The following is a 20,507-nucleotide window of genomic DNA, read 5'->3' as shown; positions in this document are numbered from 1 at the left end:
CCCAGGTCACACCTGTTGTCCCAACATACTAGCATTGTCCCCCTGCACTCTATAAAGAGTTCCCTGGTTTGGACGATACATTATACAGCCCTTCATTCATAATCACCCAAAACTGGAGACAGTTCTTTGACAGGTAAATGGATAAACAGACTCAAAAATAAAGAGGGAGGAACACAGCAACATGAATGAATCTCAAGTGCACTACGAAAAGTCAAAGAAGCCTGTCTAACAGGGCTGGTTACTGCATGCCTCCAATTATATGACATTCTGGGAAAGGAAAAACTGTGAGGTCAGAATACAGACCAGGATACAAAGAATATTCTTGAAATAGTACAACAAAATCATTTACTAGTGTTAGAGAATTTCCCTAGAGATGCATAGAGTCACTATTTACAATCCCACTGCTCTGGTATTCATACCTGTCTGTGTAGCCTGTGGTTTTTAGAATGATGTCAGTGTCTTTGACGGTCTCTTTTTTCCAAAAGGAATCCGAACTGTCATCCCAGCTAGAAAAAGAACTGCTCCTTAACTCCACTGGCTCGTCAAAGTACCTGTATGAGAGAGAGCAGAACAGTGACTTTGGAGGACCTGACCGATGTCCACTCACATCCGGTGCATGGGGACCGCCCTTCCCGGCCTCTTCGGAGTTGGGGGCAGCCATGTGATCTGGCCAGTGCAACAGGAGCAGACATAAGGCGAGTCATTTCCAAGGCCTTTCAGGTGCCCAGCCTTCTCTTCCCTCGCCGCATGGAAGAGGTCGGGTTTTCCAGGTGCTTCAGCCTCGGGCAGGTGAAACCACCATCCACCTGGACAATCAAGATTCCACCAGAAGGACAGGTAAGCTGGACAATCACCTGTACCCTCAGCTGACTTTAGCGAATGAGAGACAAACCATCATTGTGTTAAGCCCTAAAGATCGGGGTGGGGGGGGTGGGGGGGGAGTATTTCTCACTGCAGCGTAACCTAGCTTATCCCAACAGCGCATGACGTCTTTGAGTGCTACCCCACTATAGGTTAGTCACAAATAATGCTTCGAGCCCATCCGAGGAGCTCTTTGTTGGCAATCCGGCCACGTCAGCCACGGTATAAGGCACCATCCCTAACAGCAAGCAGCCCTCAGTGTAAGTGACGCTGACAAGCCTCCTCCTGGAATCGCTGTCACGGGACCACCGCCCCGAGATGCTCTTCAGTCTGGAGCTTGACGTGAGCTTTGTCTGTAAGCATCTCAGGGGAGCTGCTGGCCTTCTGGGTGGGTTTACACTTTCATTAGCTGAGCGTCACTGAGCAGGGCATCGCTGAGAGAGCAAGGCTCAGGGACAGCTTTTGGTCCTGAGTGGTGGGAGAAAAACCTTTGACCAAGAGCAGCAGGGTTTGCCTGGAACAGGACAGAGATTGACAGGTGAGGCGGACGTGCCAGAGCCGCAGTGGAAAGTGACCGTGTGCCACCTCAGAGTTCAGGACCGCTTAGGGCGGAAAACAACCCGGCCAGGCATGCACTCCTTATAAAGGTGGTTCCCGAAGTTCAGAAGAGAGACGCGGATCCCAATGCTTGGGCCTGAGGAAAGGAAGGATGAAGGAAGAGAACACAGAGGCTTCAAAAATGTCACCAAGGTTTCTGCAGAGAGTAAGAATGGAAGCACACAGGAAACAAGGTGAGGGCCAAGCCCCGAGGGCATAAGGAGTTCATGAGCTAAGATGGGGGGCGGGGGAAAAGACTCAATATACTCTTTTATTCTCGCAGGAAAAAAACCAGAAAAAGGAGGGGGCATAAACCTGCCGTTTGAAGCAGATGGTATGACTTCATATGAATAATAGAAAAAAGGCAGAATTTCCGAATGTGGTTTCTGCATTCTCTGGCAAGGAGGTCATTAAGAACAAAGCTGGTTACACTAGCCCTCTCTCTCCAGGAAGGAAAACACGCAGTGTTCAAAGCGTATCTGGATTTCAGCTAGAAACTGACCAGGCTCTCCCTGCGGCTGATCAGCGGATGAGCCTGAGCCACTGGGCTCTGCTCAGAGAACAGAGACAACCAATCCCTGTTCAGAGAAGAGACCAGAACAACGAAGAGGCTCGAAGTCACGTCTGAGAAAGAAGGTTTGAAAGATGGAATCCACTTGTTGGCCTGGAAAGTTACCTTCAAATATCTGACGGACATATTTCTAAGGGACCAAGTGAAAGAATTAGGACCGATTCAATAAGGAATTTTAAAACTACTTAATAAGCACCTATGAGGAGCCAGGCACTTGCTGGGTGAGGATACTGGGCAAGGAGACATACTCAGACCCTGCCCTTATGAGGTTGACTGATCTGAGCTCAGAAACCCAGGGAGATATGTAAGCATAGGGCAGTGTTTCTCATGGAGCTGCTGTTGGACTGAAAGGCTGCCTGGAGGAGGAGGAGGGGGAGGAGGGAGGGGAGGGGAGGAGGGAGGGGAGGAGGGAGGGGAGGAGGGAGGGGAGGAGGGAGGGGAGGAGGGAGGGGAGGGGGAGGAGGGGGAGGAGGAGGGGAGGAGGAGGAGGGGGAGGGGGAGAAGGGAGAGGAGGGGGAGGAGGAGGGGGAGGGGGAGAAGGGAGAGGAGGGGGAGGAGGAGGGGGAGGGGGAGAAGGGAGAGGAGAGGGAGGAGGGAGGGGAGGGGAGGAGGGAGGGGGAGGAGGGGGAGGAGGGAGGGGAGGAGGGGGAGGAGGGAGGGGAGGAGGGAGGGGGAGGGGGAGGGGAGGAGGGGGAGGAGGGGAGGAGGGAGGGGGAGGAGGGGAGGGGGGAGGGGGAGGAGGGAGGGGAGGAGGGAGGGGAGGGGGAGGAGGGAGGGAGGGAGGGGGAGGGGGAGGGGGGGAGGGGAGGGGAGGAGGGAGGGGAGGAGGGAGGGGAGGAGGGAGGGAAGGGGTAGAAGGGAGGGGAGGGGAAGGAGTGCTAAGGGGCTGCGTTGTCTCCTGGAGGGCTCTGTGGTGGGGTGGGGGTGAGCACTGGATGGAGGTGGGTGGAACTTCCAGGCCCTTCACAACTCTGAGGCACTGGTACTCAGGACTTTTTGAATTTAGTACCACTCTAAGGGAATATTCTTCATTCCGATAAGCCAAAGTGCTTATCCTGGAATGTAGGGCCATCGGATTTTTTTTTTTTTTTTTAATGACTGGACAATTAAAAAATCAGGAGAGAGAAAGCCATTCTGCTAGGGTCCTACTGATGAGCAGGAGCCCGTCACGTCGTATTCTCTGCACTGCGGCGGGGAGGGTGCCCTTCCCACCACTCACCAGCGAGGCTCCCCGTGCTCCTACATGGTGTACGCAGTGCGGGAGGGCCTCCCGATGCACCAGGGAGGATGCGGTGGAGGACGGGCATCCACCAATGGCTGTGGGGCACCTGTCTCTCCTCGGAAACACAACAGCTGCCCCGGATCTCCAAATCTTTATTGACTTTCTAATGTTTTGATTTCTAGATCCTTGTTCTTAATACATTTCATTTTTATTTTCGCCCTCCCAGTCTGTCTTCACCCAACCTGAAAACATTCCTTACAATCCCTTGATAAGAGCACCCTAATAGCACATATCTGATTTACAGCTATAGACAACTGTCTGTTCCACTGAAGGCCACACTGGCTTTATAAGGCTGAACAAGTTGTTCTAGTTTCATTATTTGGTACTCAATATATAATTACATTGTTTATATCCTGGAAACAATGGAACTCAAAAAAACAAACAAAAAAACAAATCCCCAAGATATGGTTGGTCTTATTTTTAATAGAAACAGTACTCTTTCATAATTCATAATATTCAAGCTCTAATGGGCTAATGAATTATTTGGAAGCAATGAGAGCTCTTCATGGAATACGCCTGCTTTCCGAGAGTCCGTGTTTATTTGACTTCATTTGCCAAAGTAAGTATTGTTCTACCAATAGTAGCTACCATAAGGAGGACCAGCAGAGGCGTTTACGTTCCCATTAGACAACCTGCAGGTGATGATAAACAACACACCAAGGTCTCTGGCAGGAATCCAGTAAGTGCGGTCAACATAAAAACGCCATCTGCTCCCCGGTTTCAAACCATAAATAATTGTTCCATAGCAACGAAGGCCTTTAGGGCTAAGTCTTTTGACTAAGCTTTTGGAGAGGGAGGCCAACAGGATTCCTAAAGCTCCCAACGGGCAGAGGAAGCCCCCCAGGAGCAAGGCTCCCCAGCTGCCCCCCAGGGCCCGTCCTCACCCGCAGCCACCTCTCCTTCCAACCCTGTGACCAAGCGGCAGCACTCATGGAGCTGGAAACCTACTGCCTTTACTTGCCTATGCTCTCCTCTGCATAGGAGTTGTAATGAGAAGTGAAATAATCAAAAAGGCTTTGTGGAGAAGCCAAGCAGGCGAGTGTAGACCCTGCACCACTGGGAGTTTTCTTGACCCGGACACATCCTCCTCTCATCTAGTGTGCACATCCGACACACATGCAGCCTTCAAATCAAGTTAGACATTTAATTTTAGCCTGTAGAAAATGTATTTAAATACTTTAAAAGGCATGATTTGGAAGTTACCTCTAAGTAACCTGAAACCCAGTATGTTATACAGGTTACTCACAAGCAGCAAACATCAAACCACCCTGTCTCTGAAAGCACTGCCAGGGAACACCTCTAAACTACTAACTTTTCTGGGGGTTAAATATCTGGACTTGAAGTAATGTGAAGCTATGCTAGCAGAATGATTTAAAGATAGTTCTCTGTATTACAGTTCCTTACCTATGAACTTTGACAGGAGACTACAGAATTTCAGGATTAGATTCTAATTAGTTAACATATATTTATATCTGTTATGTATATGAAAACGCTTCAAGCCTGTGTAATTGCCAGACAACAGTAATGCCCTTTGAGATGTGAGTGAGTGATGGCGTCTCCTTGTAAGGACCGCCCATTACTGATGGGCACACATTCAATTTCCCCGAACTCCAAACTTGAAGGTGGCCCTCAATGAGGTTAATTTAAGTATCTAACAATGGTAATTAAACGTTTAGACTGAGTCACACATCTCCTGAACTGAGTTTCTATATAATAGTAGCAGCTAAACATGACAGCACTATTCCCAGCGCTCTGTATTAACTCATTTAACCCTCGCACACCCTGAAAGGTTGGCACTGCTGGTGTCCCTAACTTACAGATGAAGAAGCTGTAGCACAGGGACGTTACAGAGCTCAGCCCAGATCACACAGTCAGTAAGTGGCAGGGCCAGGGTTCGAGTCCAGGTCGCCCAGCTTCCCAGCTGGTGCCCACCTCCTGACACCCCAAGTTTACTTGGTGCCTGTGAAGCAGGCCGCCCTGTGCTGATCAGGTACCGCACAGAGTGAGTCAATTCAAGTTAAACTTGTTTTCGGCCTCTGCAGTGGCTTGAACCTGAACCACGGCCTCTCCATGGTCAGCTTCACGCTGGAGTTAGGCAACTTGTCCCCGTCGGATGGGGAGCGCTGAAGGACGGGGCCTAGGCTTTATCCCGGGACGCCCCTCTGAAAGCAACAGGGTTTTACATTCATAAAAATGCACACACAAAGAGCGTTTATTTAATAGTCTATCCTGCCAACTGGAGACTCCAGAAGCTGGTATCCTGAAAACAAAAGAAGCTGCTGAAGGCGCAGCTGTGAAATATTCCAACTGTTGGAATAAGACTGAACAGCGTAACATACACCTTTGGGATTCTGCATGTTTCTCCAATTTCACATTTTAGATAAATACAACTTTCCCACCTCTAATTTTAACTCCGGGGTGCAGATTTTATTATCAAACATTTCAGTATTAGCAAACATCATCCACTAAAGGGGGTTACCCCGATTTTTTTCCAAAGGACGTCCTTGACTCCAGCCAAAGCTTTTAAAAACAATGAAGTACACTGATTTGTGTTTGTTCCTAACGCAAATAAACTCGTGAGTCCATAGTGATCACTGCTTTTCAAAAAGACACTTTAAAGATGATTTCTACCAGGTTACCTTGAGCTGGAAGTAAAATGCAAGTCATCACTGTCGTCGCTATACTTTTTTCTTGGTTTCGCTGGGATTGGCGTTTCCTGTTCAATGGTCTGCAAATCTGAAGTCACTGAATGTGAAATACCACTGGAGAAAATAGAGAATAAAATAGAAAAGAATAATATTAGTTCACGAGGACACTTGCGTGTTCACCAAAGAACGAATCTTTTTTTTTTTTTTTTGGCCTCGCCGCGCAGCTTCTGGGATCTTAGTTCCCTGACCGGGGATCGATCCGCGGGCCCCCAGCAGCAGAAGTGTGGGGTCCTAACCTCTGGACCGCCAGGGAATTCCCATGAATGTTTTAATTTACACTCTCAATAAAAATATACTTACTAGTGGGGTTAAAAACATGAGCAATAAAAAAATATTGTTTTGGTGTAAGCATTGAAAAATACCGGACTTTAGTGAGGCCTGTAACTAATTATACAAAATACAGTCACATATATCAGTTATGTTTATGGCATCCACTTAATGACAAGTCAGACTGATTTCCTTTTACCTAAGAATCAAATTTGGAATTTTTCATGCTATAGTGAACACCGCTGTCCCTCGGCTTCTGAGGGGGATTGCTTCCAGGACCCCAGCAGATAAAAAAAATCCACAGTATTCCTTTGTACTTTAAATCATCTCTAGATTACTAATAACACCTAAGACAATGTAAATGCTACGTAAATAATTGCAAATACAATGTAAATACTATGTAAATAGTTGCCCCTAAGAGTGGTATATGCAGCAAATTCAAGTTTTGCTTTTTAGAACTTTCTGGAATCCCCCCCCCCCAAACATTTTCAATCCCCAGTTGGTTGAATCTGCAAATGCAGAACCTGTGGGTACAGAGGGCTGCGGGCGGACTGCATTAGAGCAAAGCAAAACAACTGAAGAAAGTGAGTAATGAGAAAACAGTTCTGAAGTTGAAATTAACAAGGAAAATCCGTTCATGATTAGCAAACTAGTTTAAATTCTGAAATCCAAGAAAGCAGAGTCTTACATACCTTCTGCAGTTTCCAAATCCCATGCCAAGTCTCTCTGATTCCACCTTCTTTTTGCCACTCATGTTCATCTTTTCATCTTTCTTCATCTGAATATTAAGATCTTTATAGGCTAATCGTAATGACGACACACTGCCAGAAAAACCAAATGCTCCTTAACTTAGCTTTAATTCTTGTTCTTGAGTTAAACTACGAAGAACAGTAAACATACCACTCTACTTGCAGCTTCATGCTGCTTTCCATAATTAACGATTATGAAGGCAAGTTGGCATTTTTTGGGGGGTAAAGGTCTTTTTTCAGTAGATGCTCAAGAAACTCTGAATGAGTTTACAGATACTTTTTGGTTGCTGCTGGACTTACATTGCTGTTCTAGTTTATATCACTTATTATCATGTCATAACGTGATGTATACTGAAATTATCTCTCTAAAGGATAGTAAAAAGCAGAATTTCTTACTTGGACCAATATTTTACTATACTTCAACATTACATATCAAAAGTACAAGGTTAGTCTCGTTGGTCTGCTCTGGTTTAAGATAAAAAATATATACAAGGGCTTCCCTGGTGGCGCAGTGGTTGAGACTCCACCTGCCAATGCAGGGGACACGGGTTCGTGCCCTGGTCCAGGAAGATCCCACATGCCGCAGAGCAGATGGGCCCGTGAGCCATGGCCGCTGAGCCTGCGCGTCCGGAGCCTGTGCTCCGCAACGGGAGAGGCCACAGCAGTGAGATGCCCACATACCGCAAAAAAAAAAAAAAAAAAAAAAAAAAAAAAAAAAAAATATATATATATATATATATATATATATATATATACAAATTTGACTTAACAAATAGATAAATTAAGAAGGGATTACTTCACTGCAAAAGGGTTCTTCAGTTTACAAGAAAATTTCCTGTAGGGTCTCTTTATGTAATCAGGCTCTGAGAGCATTTAAAATGGAGTTATCTCCAGTAATACCACTTCTGGGCATATATTTGGAGAAAACCATAATTTGAAAAGATACATGCACCCCAACGTTCATTGAAGCACTATTTACAATAGCCAGGGCATGGAAGCAACCTAAATGTCCATCAACAGAGGAATAGATAGAGAAGATGTATACACACACACACACACACACACACACACACACACACACACACAATGGAATACTATTCAGCCATAAAAAAGAACAAAATAATGCCATTTGCAGCAACATGGATGGAGCTAGAAATTGTCATACTGAGTGAAGTAAGTCAGACAGAGAAAGACAAATATCATATGATATAGCTTATACGTGGAATCTAAAAAAAGGGTACAAATGAACTTATCTACAAAACAGAAATAGAGTTACAGATGTAAAAAACAAACTTACGGTTACCAGGGGTTAAGGAGCAGGGAGGGATAAACTGGGAGACTGGGATTGACGTATACACAGTACTATATATAAAATAGATAACGAATAAGGACCTACTGTAGAGCACAGGGAACTCTACTCAATACTCTGTAATGGCCTATATGGGAAAAGAATCTAAACAAGAGTGGATAGATGTATATGTATAACTGATTCACTTTGCTGTACACCTAAAACTAACACAACATTGTAAACCAACTACACTCCGATAAAAACTAAAAAAAAAAAAAGAAAAAAAAAATCGGAGTTGTCATTTCTCAGCCAATAGTTTCCTCTGCACCACCAGCCGGATACTCACCGCCTATCTCTCAAATATTTGTGACAAATAATGCACCCAGGTGAGAAATGACGAACGAAACGCTGTCTCTCACTCTCAGATTTCCAAACATGCTATAAATACTTAATTTTTCATAAAGAAAACCAGGCCTATATTAACAATTACAAGAGTAAATTATCATATTAGTAAAATAGCAACAAAATTTCAGGGCCTTGAAAAATGATATACCTACCTTATCAGGATTTCTAAGCTACCATCCATTTTATAAAATTGTGTAAAACGTCACGAATTCCTTGTAAGAAAGGCACTGTATAAATTCCATAATGATATAAATACATTTCTCTGTAGTAAAAGGGAATGACGACAGAATTTCTTACTAGGAAAAAATCACCTTGCTTTTGCTGTGAGTCAAGCAGGATTTCTGTTTTGTTTTCATCTGGCAGTTGGTTTTCTTTACTATTATTCCTACAGATCAGGTAATGGTAACATACCCACTTTATTACTTGGAAAATATAATATACTCTTTCAAGTATAAATTTTGGAGGAAAACAATAGATCTGTTTAAAATCAGTAGAACTGTGGTAACAGAGTCTTCTGGAGATGAATGGATAGGGATGGTATGAGATGGGGAAGTTTTCCTTCTTGGGGTACTTGACGTACGATTGGGTCTATCCTCCTTTAAAAGTGTGCACTTTTAACAGCCGGGCCCTGGAAGCACTAATGGAATAAGGAAGCCAGGACTCCAAGCTTCTCAGACCCGCAGAAGCCCTTCCAGTACCAGCTCAGCTCAGGGGAGGGCTGGCCAGACACTCAGGTCAGCAAGAGAGCAGCTCCAGCGGCACCACTGTATCTTCCTACTCTTTCTACCAACTGCGCACACAGACGCCTCTGAGGATGGGCCCAGAGGCCGCCAGGCGAGGCTCAGGCTACTGCATGGATCGTTTAGTTTCGTGGTCCGACAACACAAGAAACGATACCGCTCCTGAGAGCTGATTGAACTGAAGTAACTTTATTTATAGCCATTAAAACAATGAACTTGCAGGGCTTCCCTGGTAGCGCGGTGGTTGAGAGTCCGCCTGCCGATGCAGGGGACATGGGTTCGTGCCCCGGTCCGGGAAGATCCCATATGCCGCGGAGCGGCTGGGCCCGTGAGCCGTGGCCGCTGAGCCTGCGCGTCCGGAGCCTGTGCTCCGCAACGGGAGAGGCCACAGCAGTGAGAGGCCCGCGTACCGCGAAAAAAAAAAAAAAAAGTGAACTTGCAGAAGACTAACATCAAGCTTGGGCACTTCCTCATAGCTGGCACAGCGCTAGTTTGGTGAAACTGAGCTGTGATGTGTCTGAGCGGCAGGACGGTGATTAGGGCATGGTGGTGCAGCTGTTCTGAACAAGGCCATGAAAGGGGTCAAACTAGGTTCCCAAGTCCAGTTCATAAATACCTCATGATCTGCATCTTTGCTTTTATGCTGTACTGAATGGTCCTAATGAAAGAGACACGTTGAGGCTGGTGTTGTTTCTAGTAGTAACATGCTAGTTTCTGTCCACCTGACCTACAGGAAGGGAGCTGCTGCTTCCTGTATTCCACGTCTCCTGTTCTGATCAGGCGGGGATTTCACACATTCTCTGGGAAAACCTCAGGCACAAGCAATCTGGACAGAGCCTGCTTTCAAACATACTCATATTTTTTTTAAACTATTTTCTTAAATTTTTTTTATTTATTTATTTTTGGCTGCATTGGGTCTTCGTTGCTGTGCGTGGGCTCTCTCTAGTTGTGGTGAGCGGGGGCTACTCTTTGTTGCGGTGCGCGGGCTTCTCATTGCGGTGGCTTCTCTTGTTGCGGAGCACGGGCTCTAGGCGCGCGGGCTTCAGTAGTTGTGTCTCACGGGCTCTAGAGCGCAGGCCCAGTAGTTGTGGCGCACGGGCTTAGTTGCTCCGCGGCATGTGGGATCTTCCCGGACCAGGGCTCGAACCCGTGTCCACTGCACTGGCAGGTGGACTCCTAACCACTTCGCCACCAGGGAAGTCCCAACCATACTCAGATTTAACCTTCCCCCTTGCCCAGTGTCAAAAAGCCTAGCTAAGTCAGAGAGACATCAAAGTGAAGTCTGTGAGAACTCAGAGCAAACCTCACAAAGAGCATTTCAGGTCACACTTTACCCAAATACAGTTTAGTGCTGCCCCCTACGTTCTGTGAGTTAAAGGACAGTGAGGAATAACTAGCAATTTCAAATTATCCGGCTTATCGTATGGTCCTCTGAGCATCAATAGCAAGAAATGACACTGGTTGAGCACTTACTATGTGCCAGGCACTGTTCGATGCACTTTAATGAGAATTAACTAAAGGAATCCGCACAACAACCTCATAAAGTATTTTCTTCGTTAGGCAGCCTGTAGTAATTAACTCAAGCTAAAACAGATGCACGTGAAAGTAAGAGAAAACACCATATAAATAAAATAAACATGCATACAAAACAGGACTCCAAGTCGCCTTTCCTCTCTTCTCTCCTTACCATCCTCTATGCCCAGTCACGGGCACTTTCCAGATGGCCATGTGTCCCTTCTGTTCTCAACACAAATGAAAACCTCCCAGGAACCTTAAGTATCTACCTAAAACAAGTCTCCAGTCTGGCCTACTGGCCTCCAGTTTTTTCCCGTTCCTTCTGTCCTGGATATCGCCACCAAACGCACTTTCCAAAGCACACCCCTTCTTCACAGCACTCCCCTCAGATGTGATGTAAAACTGCCCGCCTGACTTCAGGGCGATCCCCAGCATCATTGCAACGTCCCCAATCCAGGAAGGACCCCAGTGCCACCGCCTGGATTCCCTCTTCTTCATTCTCTTAGGCTCTTCCTTCTCCCCCGGCCCCGTGCCAAGTCTGACTCTGAGACTCCTTCAAGATCCAGCCTCAAAAGCTCTGCAGATGCCACCATACCCACAACCTTCCATCACACAATTAGAACTTAGTCACCCAGTTCAACGGGGCTTCACCTTATAAACACCTTTTTTCACTACTGAGATATAGTTCACATACCATAAAATCCCCCTTTCTAAAGTACACAGTTCAGTTGAGCATATTCACAAGGCTGCCACCGTCAGCACTATCTAATTCCAGAACATTTTCATCACCCCCAGAAGAAACCCCCGCCCATTAGCGGTCACACCGCGTTCTCTCCCCTGCCCCCAGCCCCTGGCAACCACTAGTCTGCCTTCTGTCTCTGGATTTGCCTAATTTGGACATTCCATTTCTAAGGGATCATACAATATGCGGTCTTCTGTGTCCAGTTTCTTTGTTAGCATAAACATTTTAAGATTTATCCATGCTGCGGCACGTGTCAGTACTTTATTCCTTTTTATGGCCGAATAATATTTTATTGTACGGACATACACGTTTTGTTTATCCATTCCCTACCTGATGGACATTTGTGGTATTTCTCCTTTTTGGCTATAGGGATTAATGCTGCTATGAACACATGTACAAGTTCTGGTGTGGCTACACGGGCCTATTTTAATTTCTCTGAGAATATACTGAGGGGTGGAACTGCTGGGTCATGTGGTAACTACCACCAGCAAAGCACGAGGGCTCCCGTTTCTCTGCATTCTTGCCAGCACTTGCTGTCTGTCTTCTTGATTACAGCTACCTTGAGCGAAGTGGCATCTTCCTGGGGCTCTGACTTGCATTTCCCTGATGACGGACGATGCTGAGCGTCCTTCCCGCGTAAGCACCTCCTGAGCGCTTCTGTCTCTCCCTCCCCGCGACCCCATCCCAATCCTGTCTGCACAGCTTCAACCGGAAATGGCGACTGCCTCCTTCTCCCCTGGTCTCTCCCCTTCTAACCTACACGTCCATGCAGTTTTCGTTATCATAAAACTGAATTTTGCATTATCCTCCTCACACACATATGTAAGAATAAATGGCATTTGGAAAGCATATCTCAGAAACATATTACTATGACCCAATCAAACTTACATCGATTCTTCCTTAGGTGCCGCCCTGGCCAGAAGGTCTTCCTGTTCCTTCATTTTATCTACGGCTTGGGCTTGCTTTTCAATTTCATTAAAGCACGTATTCGTCAGTTTCTGGGCTCCCAAACTTCCTTTTTTGGCCCCAAGCTAGAAGATACAGTATAAGATTACATTCTACCCAAACTGTTTGAAAACGTTTGCAACAAAAGCTAACATTTATCGAGGGTTATTACTTGGTCCTCACGACTCTATGAGGCCAGCACTGTCTCCATCCCCGGGTGATGGATGAGGACCTGAAGCTCCTGCCAGTTAAGTGACTCAACCAAGATCCCACAGCCGGCAAGTGATGAGGTCGGGACTCAAAGCCCGCACCTGCCTCCAGAGCAGGGGCTCTGAAAGGAATCACGGCATCGCAACATTCAACCAATGACAACCCGCCCGGCCTCACCAGACAGCACTGCTTTCAGAACCGTAACCATGACAGAAACTCCCAGGGAGCCTCTGTTGATTTTTTTCAGAATTTTGTCATTGACAGAGAAATGTTAAACACTCGTTCTAGAAAATCTTCACTAAGTATAACATCCCCTCATTGAACAAAACAAGCTCTTTATCAAAGCCACATTCATTATGATATGGCTCAAAATAAAAGGAAAATGACAAACGTGGCTTTTCTGAGTGCATGAGCCATTTTAGAGCTGAACTATCAGATATTTTATACATAATACTCACTCCTCTTTTAGCGTGATTTGGTTTCTTTTTTATGATAGAGGAAACCTCTGTCAAAAAATAAAAAGTAGAAAGTCAGACCAATGGAAATATATAATTTCAGTGTATATTTTCAGTGTATTTTTTAAAATTCTAAGATACTGTATTTTATTATTTAAGAGACTATAACATTTTCCACATTAGTTTGTCATCCAGAAGTATACGAGTGTGCTTTACATGAACAGAGCTTTATCAAAATAGAGTCCTCAGTATTTCCACGTAGTATCCAAACTCAGAGATTACATATGTTCTTGGGACACCCCACTGAAGAGAAATAAAGAGACTGAGTTTGCCCCATTCACTATTTTCTTCAGGAGCATTTCATATTACATTAGAACAAACCCTCCTATTAATCTCTGCTCTTCAACAAATTTCAAAATTGTTTTAAAGCAGAAAGTTAGCCAGGCATTATGTATACAACTAAAGCAGGGAAGCGCCTTCCACTCTGATTCATGTTATCATATTAACCAATAAGAAATATAAAACACTCTATTATTTTGGTAGCATTACATCCTAAATTGCACAAAAATATATGATGCTTTTAGATAAAGTTTCTTAAAAATTGTTTTCTGGGTAAATTTTAATCATAGATTACATATTCTGTGTTTAGAATTATGTAAAAGAGACCCAGTAAGACTAAAAATTATTTTCTTACAAAGTGAGAATGTGCTTTAACAGGAAAAAGACAGCATAAAACCACAAACAACAAAGATTAAAACTTTTAGTCCTAATGAGGGAATAAACTCACTACATTTCAAGTATGAAAAAGCCATCCATGGAAATCCTCCTTTTCATCACTTTCTTTTAGATTTGTACTGCGGTAGTCACATAATCTGCTCCCAATCTCCTACAAGTCTATTATAAATACATGACGAAAATATCTGGAACATTTCTAATAGTTTAGTTATTTTTCACCAAAGCAGTTGCTGTCCAATTAATACACTGTAATATGCACTAATTTCAGATTGTATTTCCCCGATAATGAAAAATTAGAAATGAAGTTCATCTACAATAAAATCAGAAAGACAAGCAAATGCTAAGAGTTCTTGAGTAGCTAGGAATGACTTGGCTGTTCTGACCTCTGCTTATGCTGGGACATAAACCAGCAAATGAAAAGCATCAAGAGCAACCTTCGCCGGGTACAGAGGCTGCTGCATTTCACAGTCACCAAGCTGGCCGAAACAGAAGGGCATTTCTGCTTAAATAAATCTCATTACATTTGGAGTTCTAGGCAGAATGTAAAGACAGGATTCATTATTTTCTTAGTTAATCTCACTCTCTAAATCCCAATACAGGGTAACACATACCACCTAGAGCAGCCTTTGTTGGTGCATTAAGACCTTCCACACTTGGTCCTTGTTCTGGTCCACCTGAAAGTTGAAAATATTGATATTAACGCAGAATATAGACTCATCAAATGTGCTTTTGAATATATAATACACTCAACTTGCTCAGTACTACGAATCTTATCCAATTCTGTCAATGACTGCCTTTTCTTTTTAGCTCCATATTCTATTTTATCATTTTAAGAATTTTAAAAGTCCATTAAAACAGAAGTATATTTTGTATCCAGTTGCTTTGTAGAATAAAAATGTTATTGGTCTCCCTAATTAATATCATTTGGAATTCTACCTTATGGTCCAGTGTTTTATTTTACTTTATTTATTTATTTATTTATTTGGTTGCGATGGGTCTTAGTTGCGGCATGTGGGCTCCTTAGGTGTGGCATGAGAACTCTTAGTTGAGGCACGCATGTGGCATCTAGCTCCCTGACCAGGGATGGAACCCGGGCCCTCTGCATTGGGAGCACGGAGTCTTAGCCACTGCGTCACCAGGGAAGTCCCATGGACTGGTGTTTTAAAGTAAACTCTTCTGAGGGACTTCCTTGGTGGTCCAGTAGTTAAGAATCCGCCTCTGGTTTGCAGGGCAGAAATAGAGACACAGATGTAGAGAACAAACGTATGGACACCAAGGGGGGAAAGTGGGGGGCCAGGGCGTGGTGGTGGTGGTGGTGGGATGAACTGGGAGATTGGGATTGACATGTATACACTAATATGTATAAAATGGATGACTGACAAGAACCTGCTGTATAAAAAAATAAATAAAATTCAAAAATTCAAAAAAAAAGAAAAAGAAAAAGAATCCGCCTGCCAATGCAGGGGACACGGGTTCGAGCCTTGTCTGGGAAGATCCCACATGCCACGGAGCAACTAAGCCCATGCACCTGCGCTCTAGAGCCCGCGAGCCACAACTACTGAGCCCGAGTGCCACAACTACTGAGCCCATGCTCCGCAACAAGAGAAGCCACCGCAATGAGAAGCCCGCGCACCGCAACGAAGAGTAGCCCCCGCTCGCTGCAACTAGAGAAAGCCCGCGCGCAGCAACAAAGACTCAATGCAGCCAAAAATAAATAAATTAATTAATTTTAAAAAATGCTTTATAAAGTAAACTGTTCTGAGATACCAAGTACATATGTGGACTATACACCCAATATATGTTAACATTTGGAAATTCTAATACCAGTTATATCAGTGACAGAAACCTAAATTTTCAGTTGCCGAGAAATCTGCTCTGTTTGCTAGTTGATCTAAACAAAACGATTCTGGTTAGGAACTGTATTAAAATTTTTATTTTAAAAATGTTATTTTAACTTAATTTTATTTATTACGTTAAAAATGGATAAACAACGTGTAATATATCCATGCAGTGGCCTATCATTTGGCCATAAAAAGAAATGAAATACTGATACATGCTACAACATGGATGAACCTTGAAAACATTATGCTAAGCACAAGAAGCCAGTCACAAAAGACCACACAGAGTATGATTCCATATATATGAAATGTCCAGACTAGGCAGATCCTTAGAGACAGAAAGCGGGCTAGTGGTTGCCAGGGGCTGGGACAAGGAAAGAATGGAGAGTGACTATTAGTGGGTAGGGGTTTCTCTCTGGGCTGCTGAAAATGTTCTGAAATTAGATAGTACTGATGGTAGCACAACCTTGTGAATATCCTAGAAACCACTGAATTGCATACTTTAAAGGGTGACTCTTATGGCGTGCAAATTATATCTCAATAAAGCTATTCTAAAAAAAATAGCAGGCCCAACAGTGGTTTACAGTAAACTCAAGTATTTTATTTTTATACATTTTTTAAAAGGTAAACTCTAGTTAAGGCATTTAAATAGGCAAAAGCAGAATGAGTGAGAATAATGCCAATTTGTAGAAAGAGAACTGATTCTACATTTATTGATTACTTACTCTGGGCCAGGAACTGCTCCGGGCACTGTAGGAACAGCAGTGAATAACAACACAGAAGCAGAGCATTGCAGGCCCCATATTCTATTTGTTAAAATTCTTCTGTTCTCTCATTTTCACTGCGTGACCCTTACATTTAATTGAGACTGTACCTTGCAACCGATGCTAACACATGAAATTCTGGGTTAAGCCTTGAGACGACAAGTCTCCCTAACTAACCACAGCTTAAGAAAAGTTCTAGATGGAGAAGAGAGAGGAAAGTGTTGTTGCAGGTGCAAAAGGAGGCAGGATTCCAAACAGTAAAACCTTTTAGGGGAAATTCATCAGCTAGGGACGCAGCTTCTGAGAGATTTCCAAGAAAACATCTTGGTCTGCATTCAGTTCCCTTAGCTTTCTGTTAGTAAACAAACGGAGACATCTGAACTTCAGAGGTTACTAAACCTCCCGTGGCAGGTAACCTTCAATCTCAGAAGGTGTTTTACGCTAATAAATTGTAAGAGTTAGAATATTCACATTAGGGGGCTTCCCTGATGGTGCAGCGGTTAGGAATCCATCTGCCAATGCAGGGGACACAGGTTCGATCCCTGGTCCGGGAAGATCCCACGTGCCGCGGAGCAACTAAGCCCGTGCGCCACAACTAGTGAGCCTGCAAGCCACAACTACTGAAGCCCGGGAGCCACAACTACTGAGCCTTTGTTCTAGAGCCCGTGTGCCACAACTACTGAGCCTACGTGACACAACTACTGAAGCCCGCGTGCCTAGAGCCAGTGCTCCACAACAAGAGAAGCCACCGCAATGAGAAGCCCGTGCACCGCAACGAAGAGCAACCCCCACTCGCTGCAACTAGAGAGAGCCCGCGCGCAGCAACAAAGACCCAACGCAGCCAAAAATCAATAAAATAAAATGAAATTTTAAAAAAACCCCAAACTGTAGCAAGTTGAAAGTAAAAATCCTCAGTAATTTCATTCTCCAGTGAACAATTTGGTGTTAACTGTGTGTGTGATTTGGGTTCTCTTTTTTATAAAAATGAGATCATATTCTGTGTTCAGTAATCTTTTCTCCCCACTTTATAACTGACCATGGGCATCTTTCCCTAGCAAATGCAAGATTCTCATTTTCTAGTAGTTCCACAGATGCCAGTGAAGCACAGGACAGCACTACAGGGCGGGTCTCAGCACTACCTTCATTGTTTGCTGGAGGAGCGTCCACGTTCCCTGGTGTTAAAGAAGATGGTTCTGGTTGTGCTGATGTCCACCCTGTGCCGCTCACCTGAAGCAAGGGGAGAAAAGTCGTTACCAGCTAAGCAAGAAAAGTCATAAAAAACAAATAACAGGGGAAAAACCTAGTAATTTAAACAGTCACCTTCCTACCTGGATTAGTGGGAAGGAAGGATAAGATATTAAAATATACCTGTTCTTAAGTCTCCGTTTCCATGCTCAAATTCCTTATTTCTCCTCCTTTTCTTTAAATAAAAATTTTATTACGCAATAATTTCAGACTTACACAAAAGTTGCAAAGATAAAAGCTTCTATAGACTCTTCACCCAGCTTCCTCTGATGTTAAAATACCCAGGGTACATTTGTCAAAGCGAAGAGTCATCACTGGTACGGTATTCACTAAACTCCAGACTTTATTTGGGTTTCACCAGTTTTCCCACCAGGGTCTCTTTTCTGTTCCAGGACCCAGCCAGGACCCCACGCTGCATTCGTCACGTCTCCGCAGTCTGCTCTGCTTTGTGACAGTTTCTCAGTCTTTCCTTGTTTTTCAGGACCTTGAAACTTTTGAAGGGTACTGATAGGTATTTTGTAGAATGCCCCTCACTTTGAGTTTGTCTGATGTTTTCTTGTGATTAGACTAGGTCTGGGGGAAGAACAGCAGAGAGGAGGTGCCCCCTCAGTGCCTCATGTCAACACGACTGTGCACTAGTGATGCCAATCTTTTTCACTTGGTTAGTTTGGCACCTGGCAGTCTTTTCCCTGTAAAGTTACCGGTTTCCCCTTTCCATCCTCTAGTCCTGGGAAGCGTCACTAAGTCCAGTCCACATGCAAGGGGAGGGGGGTTGAGCCCCACCTCCAGAAGGGTGGAGAGGTATATGCATGGTTTGGAATTTTCTGTAAGGAAGACTGTCCTTTCCCTCCATTTCTTTATGCAATCATCCACTTATATTAGTATGGATATTTATTTATTCTTTGGATTATAGTCCAATACTATCATTATTTTGTTGTTCAAATCGTTCCAGCTCTGACCACCGGCACCTCTTCCAGGTTGGTTCCCGAGTCCTTCAGACATGTCCTCGTCCATTCCCCCTGCCCGGCCTCCTAGCACTTCCTTTCTTCTAGCACCGTAGGGCGCTCCAGGCTTATCTGCCGCAGCAGTCCCAGTCCTAGAATCGGCCATCTCTCCAAAGGCAGCCCTGGGTCCTTCCATTGGAAAACAGCATTTAGAAACCAAGGTGTGGGTGCTGGGTGTGCCTGTTGTCCTGGGGTGTCACTGTCTCTAGGCCTCTCAGTGGACAGAGCTAGGTCATATATCTGTGTGTACTAACCCGTGTGTACACACGTATCTGCAATTAGTTCTCCATCATGTGTATGTGTGTGTGCGTGTGCATACAGATACATAAAGACAGAGAGACACTAAAATGAACATGAATTCATACTAATATCTCCAACTCTAATCCACACCAAACTGTTCATCTCTCTCCTCTTTTTAGCCCATCATTTCTATTGCTAACATTTCTCAGCTACTAATCATGGATATTCTGTATCTAGTTCTATATTAAACAGTAGCAGCAGATCATGACAGCACACGCTTCTCTTTTGTTTTCTGTTCCCATCTTTTTTGATAACTATTTCTGGTAACTACTGATTCTGTCAAAGATAACATGTACATAATGTGCAAATTATAATAGCAAAAAAAAATCAAGGTTCAGCAAGGTATACAACTTTACATAACTTTTTCTTGAAAATCAGTGAAAGGACTGAGTAGCAGTTAAGCAAACGGGGGCCCCTCCCCATCGGGACTGGAAGATGCAGGGCAGCTAACAGAACATCTGGGGCTATAAGCAGGGGCCGCGTACATTTCCTTAAAGGGCCAGTTAGTAAATACTTCAGGCTTTGCAGGCCTCACGTCCCTGATCTAAGCGACTGGGGAAAATGCACAGAGGGACCATGGATTGTCGTTACTACTCCTATCGGAATACGAAGATGAGGTTAATGAAACGGCACTTGTTGAAGGCTTCCTCTGCTCTGGGTACCAGCTACTTTTACCTGTGTTAACGCATTTCATTCTCACAATAGCCTTGAGATATGTTCTACGTACACAGCTAAATAGGGACAATGAGATTCAAACCACTCTTAAAATCTGGGTTAAAAAAGCAACAACAACGGGCTTCCCTGGTGGCGCAGTGGTTGAGAGTCCGCCTGCCGATGCAGGGGACATGGGTTCGTGCCCCGGTCCGGGAAGATCCCACATGCCGCGGAGCGGCTGGGCCCGTGAGCCATGGCCGCTGAGCCTGCGCGTCCGGAGCCTGTGCTCCGCAATGGGAGAGGCCACAACAGTGAGAGGCCCGTGTACTGCAAAAAAACCAAAAAAAAACCCCCCAAAAACACAAAAAACTGTCTTCATCTTTTGTCAGTTCCAAAGCTCTGAACTGCACTGGGGAGACCCCTAGTAAGACGTCCTCAAGCCTCCCTCGAAGCTGGGTATAGGGCACGGGACTGAATTCTAGCCAGCAGGCTATGAGCAGAAGTGACGTGTGCTACCTCTAGATTGTAAAAGGATGGGGCGCTTGCTTTCCCGAATGTCTGTCCTCCTCCCGCTGGCTGGGAAAGGTCATGAACTGGAGCAGCCACTCTGCACCCTGAGGGAGGAGCCGCAC

The 20,507-nt window shown here is 44.6% G+C and overlaps 1 protein-coding gene across 3 annotated transcripts in view; it reads right to left on the bottom strand.

Annotated features, from left to right (window-relative positions):
- ARFGAP3 (ARF GTPase activating protein 3) overlaps positions 1-20,507 on the bottom strand; it is a 55,028-nt gene that overhangs the window by 16,016 nt on the left and 18,505 nt on the right. For 2 of the 3 annotated variants that reach the window (XM_079938560.1, XM_079938559.1), the window contains exons 6-12: positions 17,812-17,899; positions 14,682-14,744; positions 13,339-13,385; positions 12,614-12,756; positions 6,979-7,107; positions 5,951-6,073; positions 420-551 (exon numbers count right to left, since the gene is read on the bottom strand). In XM_079938560.1, the coding sequence (XP_079794686.1) occupies positions 420-551; positions 5,951-6,073; positions 6,979-7,107; positions 12,614-12,756; positions 13,339-13,385; positions 14,682-14,744; positions 17,812-17,899 (725 nt within the window). The remainder of the gene's footprint in view (positions 1-419; positions 552-5,950; positions 6,074-6,978; positions 7,108-12,613; positions 12,757-13,338; positions 13,386-14,681; positions 14,745-17,811; positions 17,900-20,507) is intronic. The other variant, XM_079938561.1, reaches the window with a different exon arrangement.

Source organism: Stenella coeruleoalba (genome assembly GCF_951394435.1).
Source record: "Stenella coeruleoalba genome assembly, chromosome: 11".
Taxonomy (NCBI): Eukaryota; Metazoa; Chordata; class Mammalia; order Artiodactyla; family Delphinidae; genus Stenella; species Stenella coeruleoalba.
This window is presented reverse-complemented; position numbering and strand designations above follow the sequence as displayed.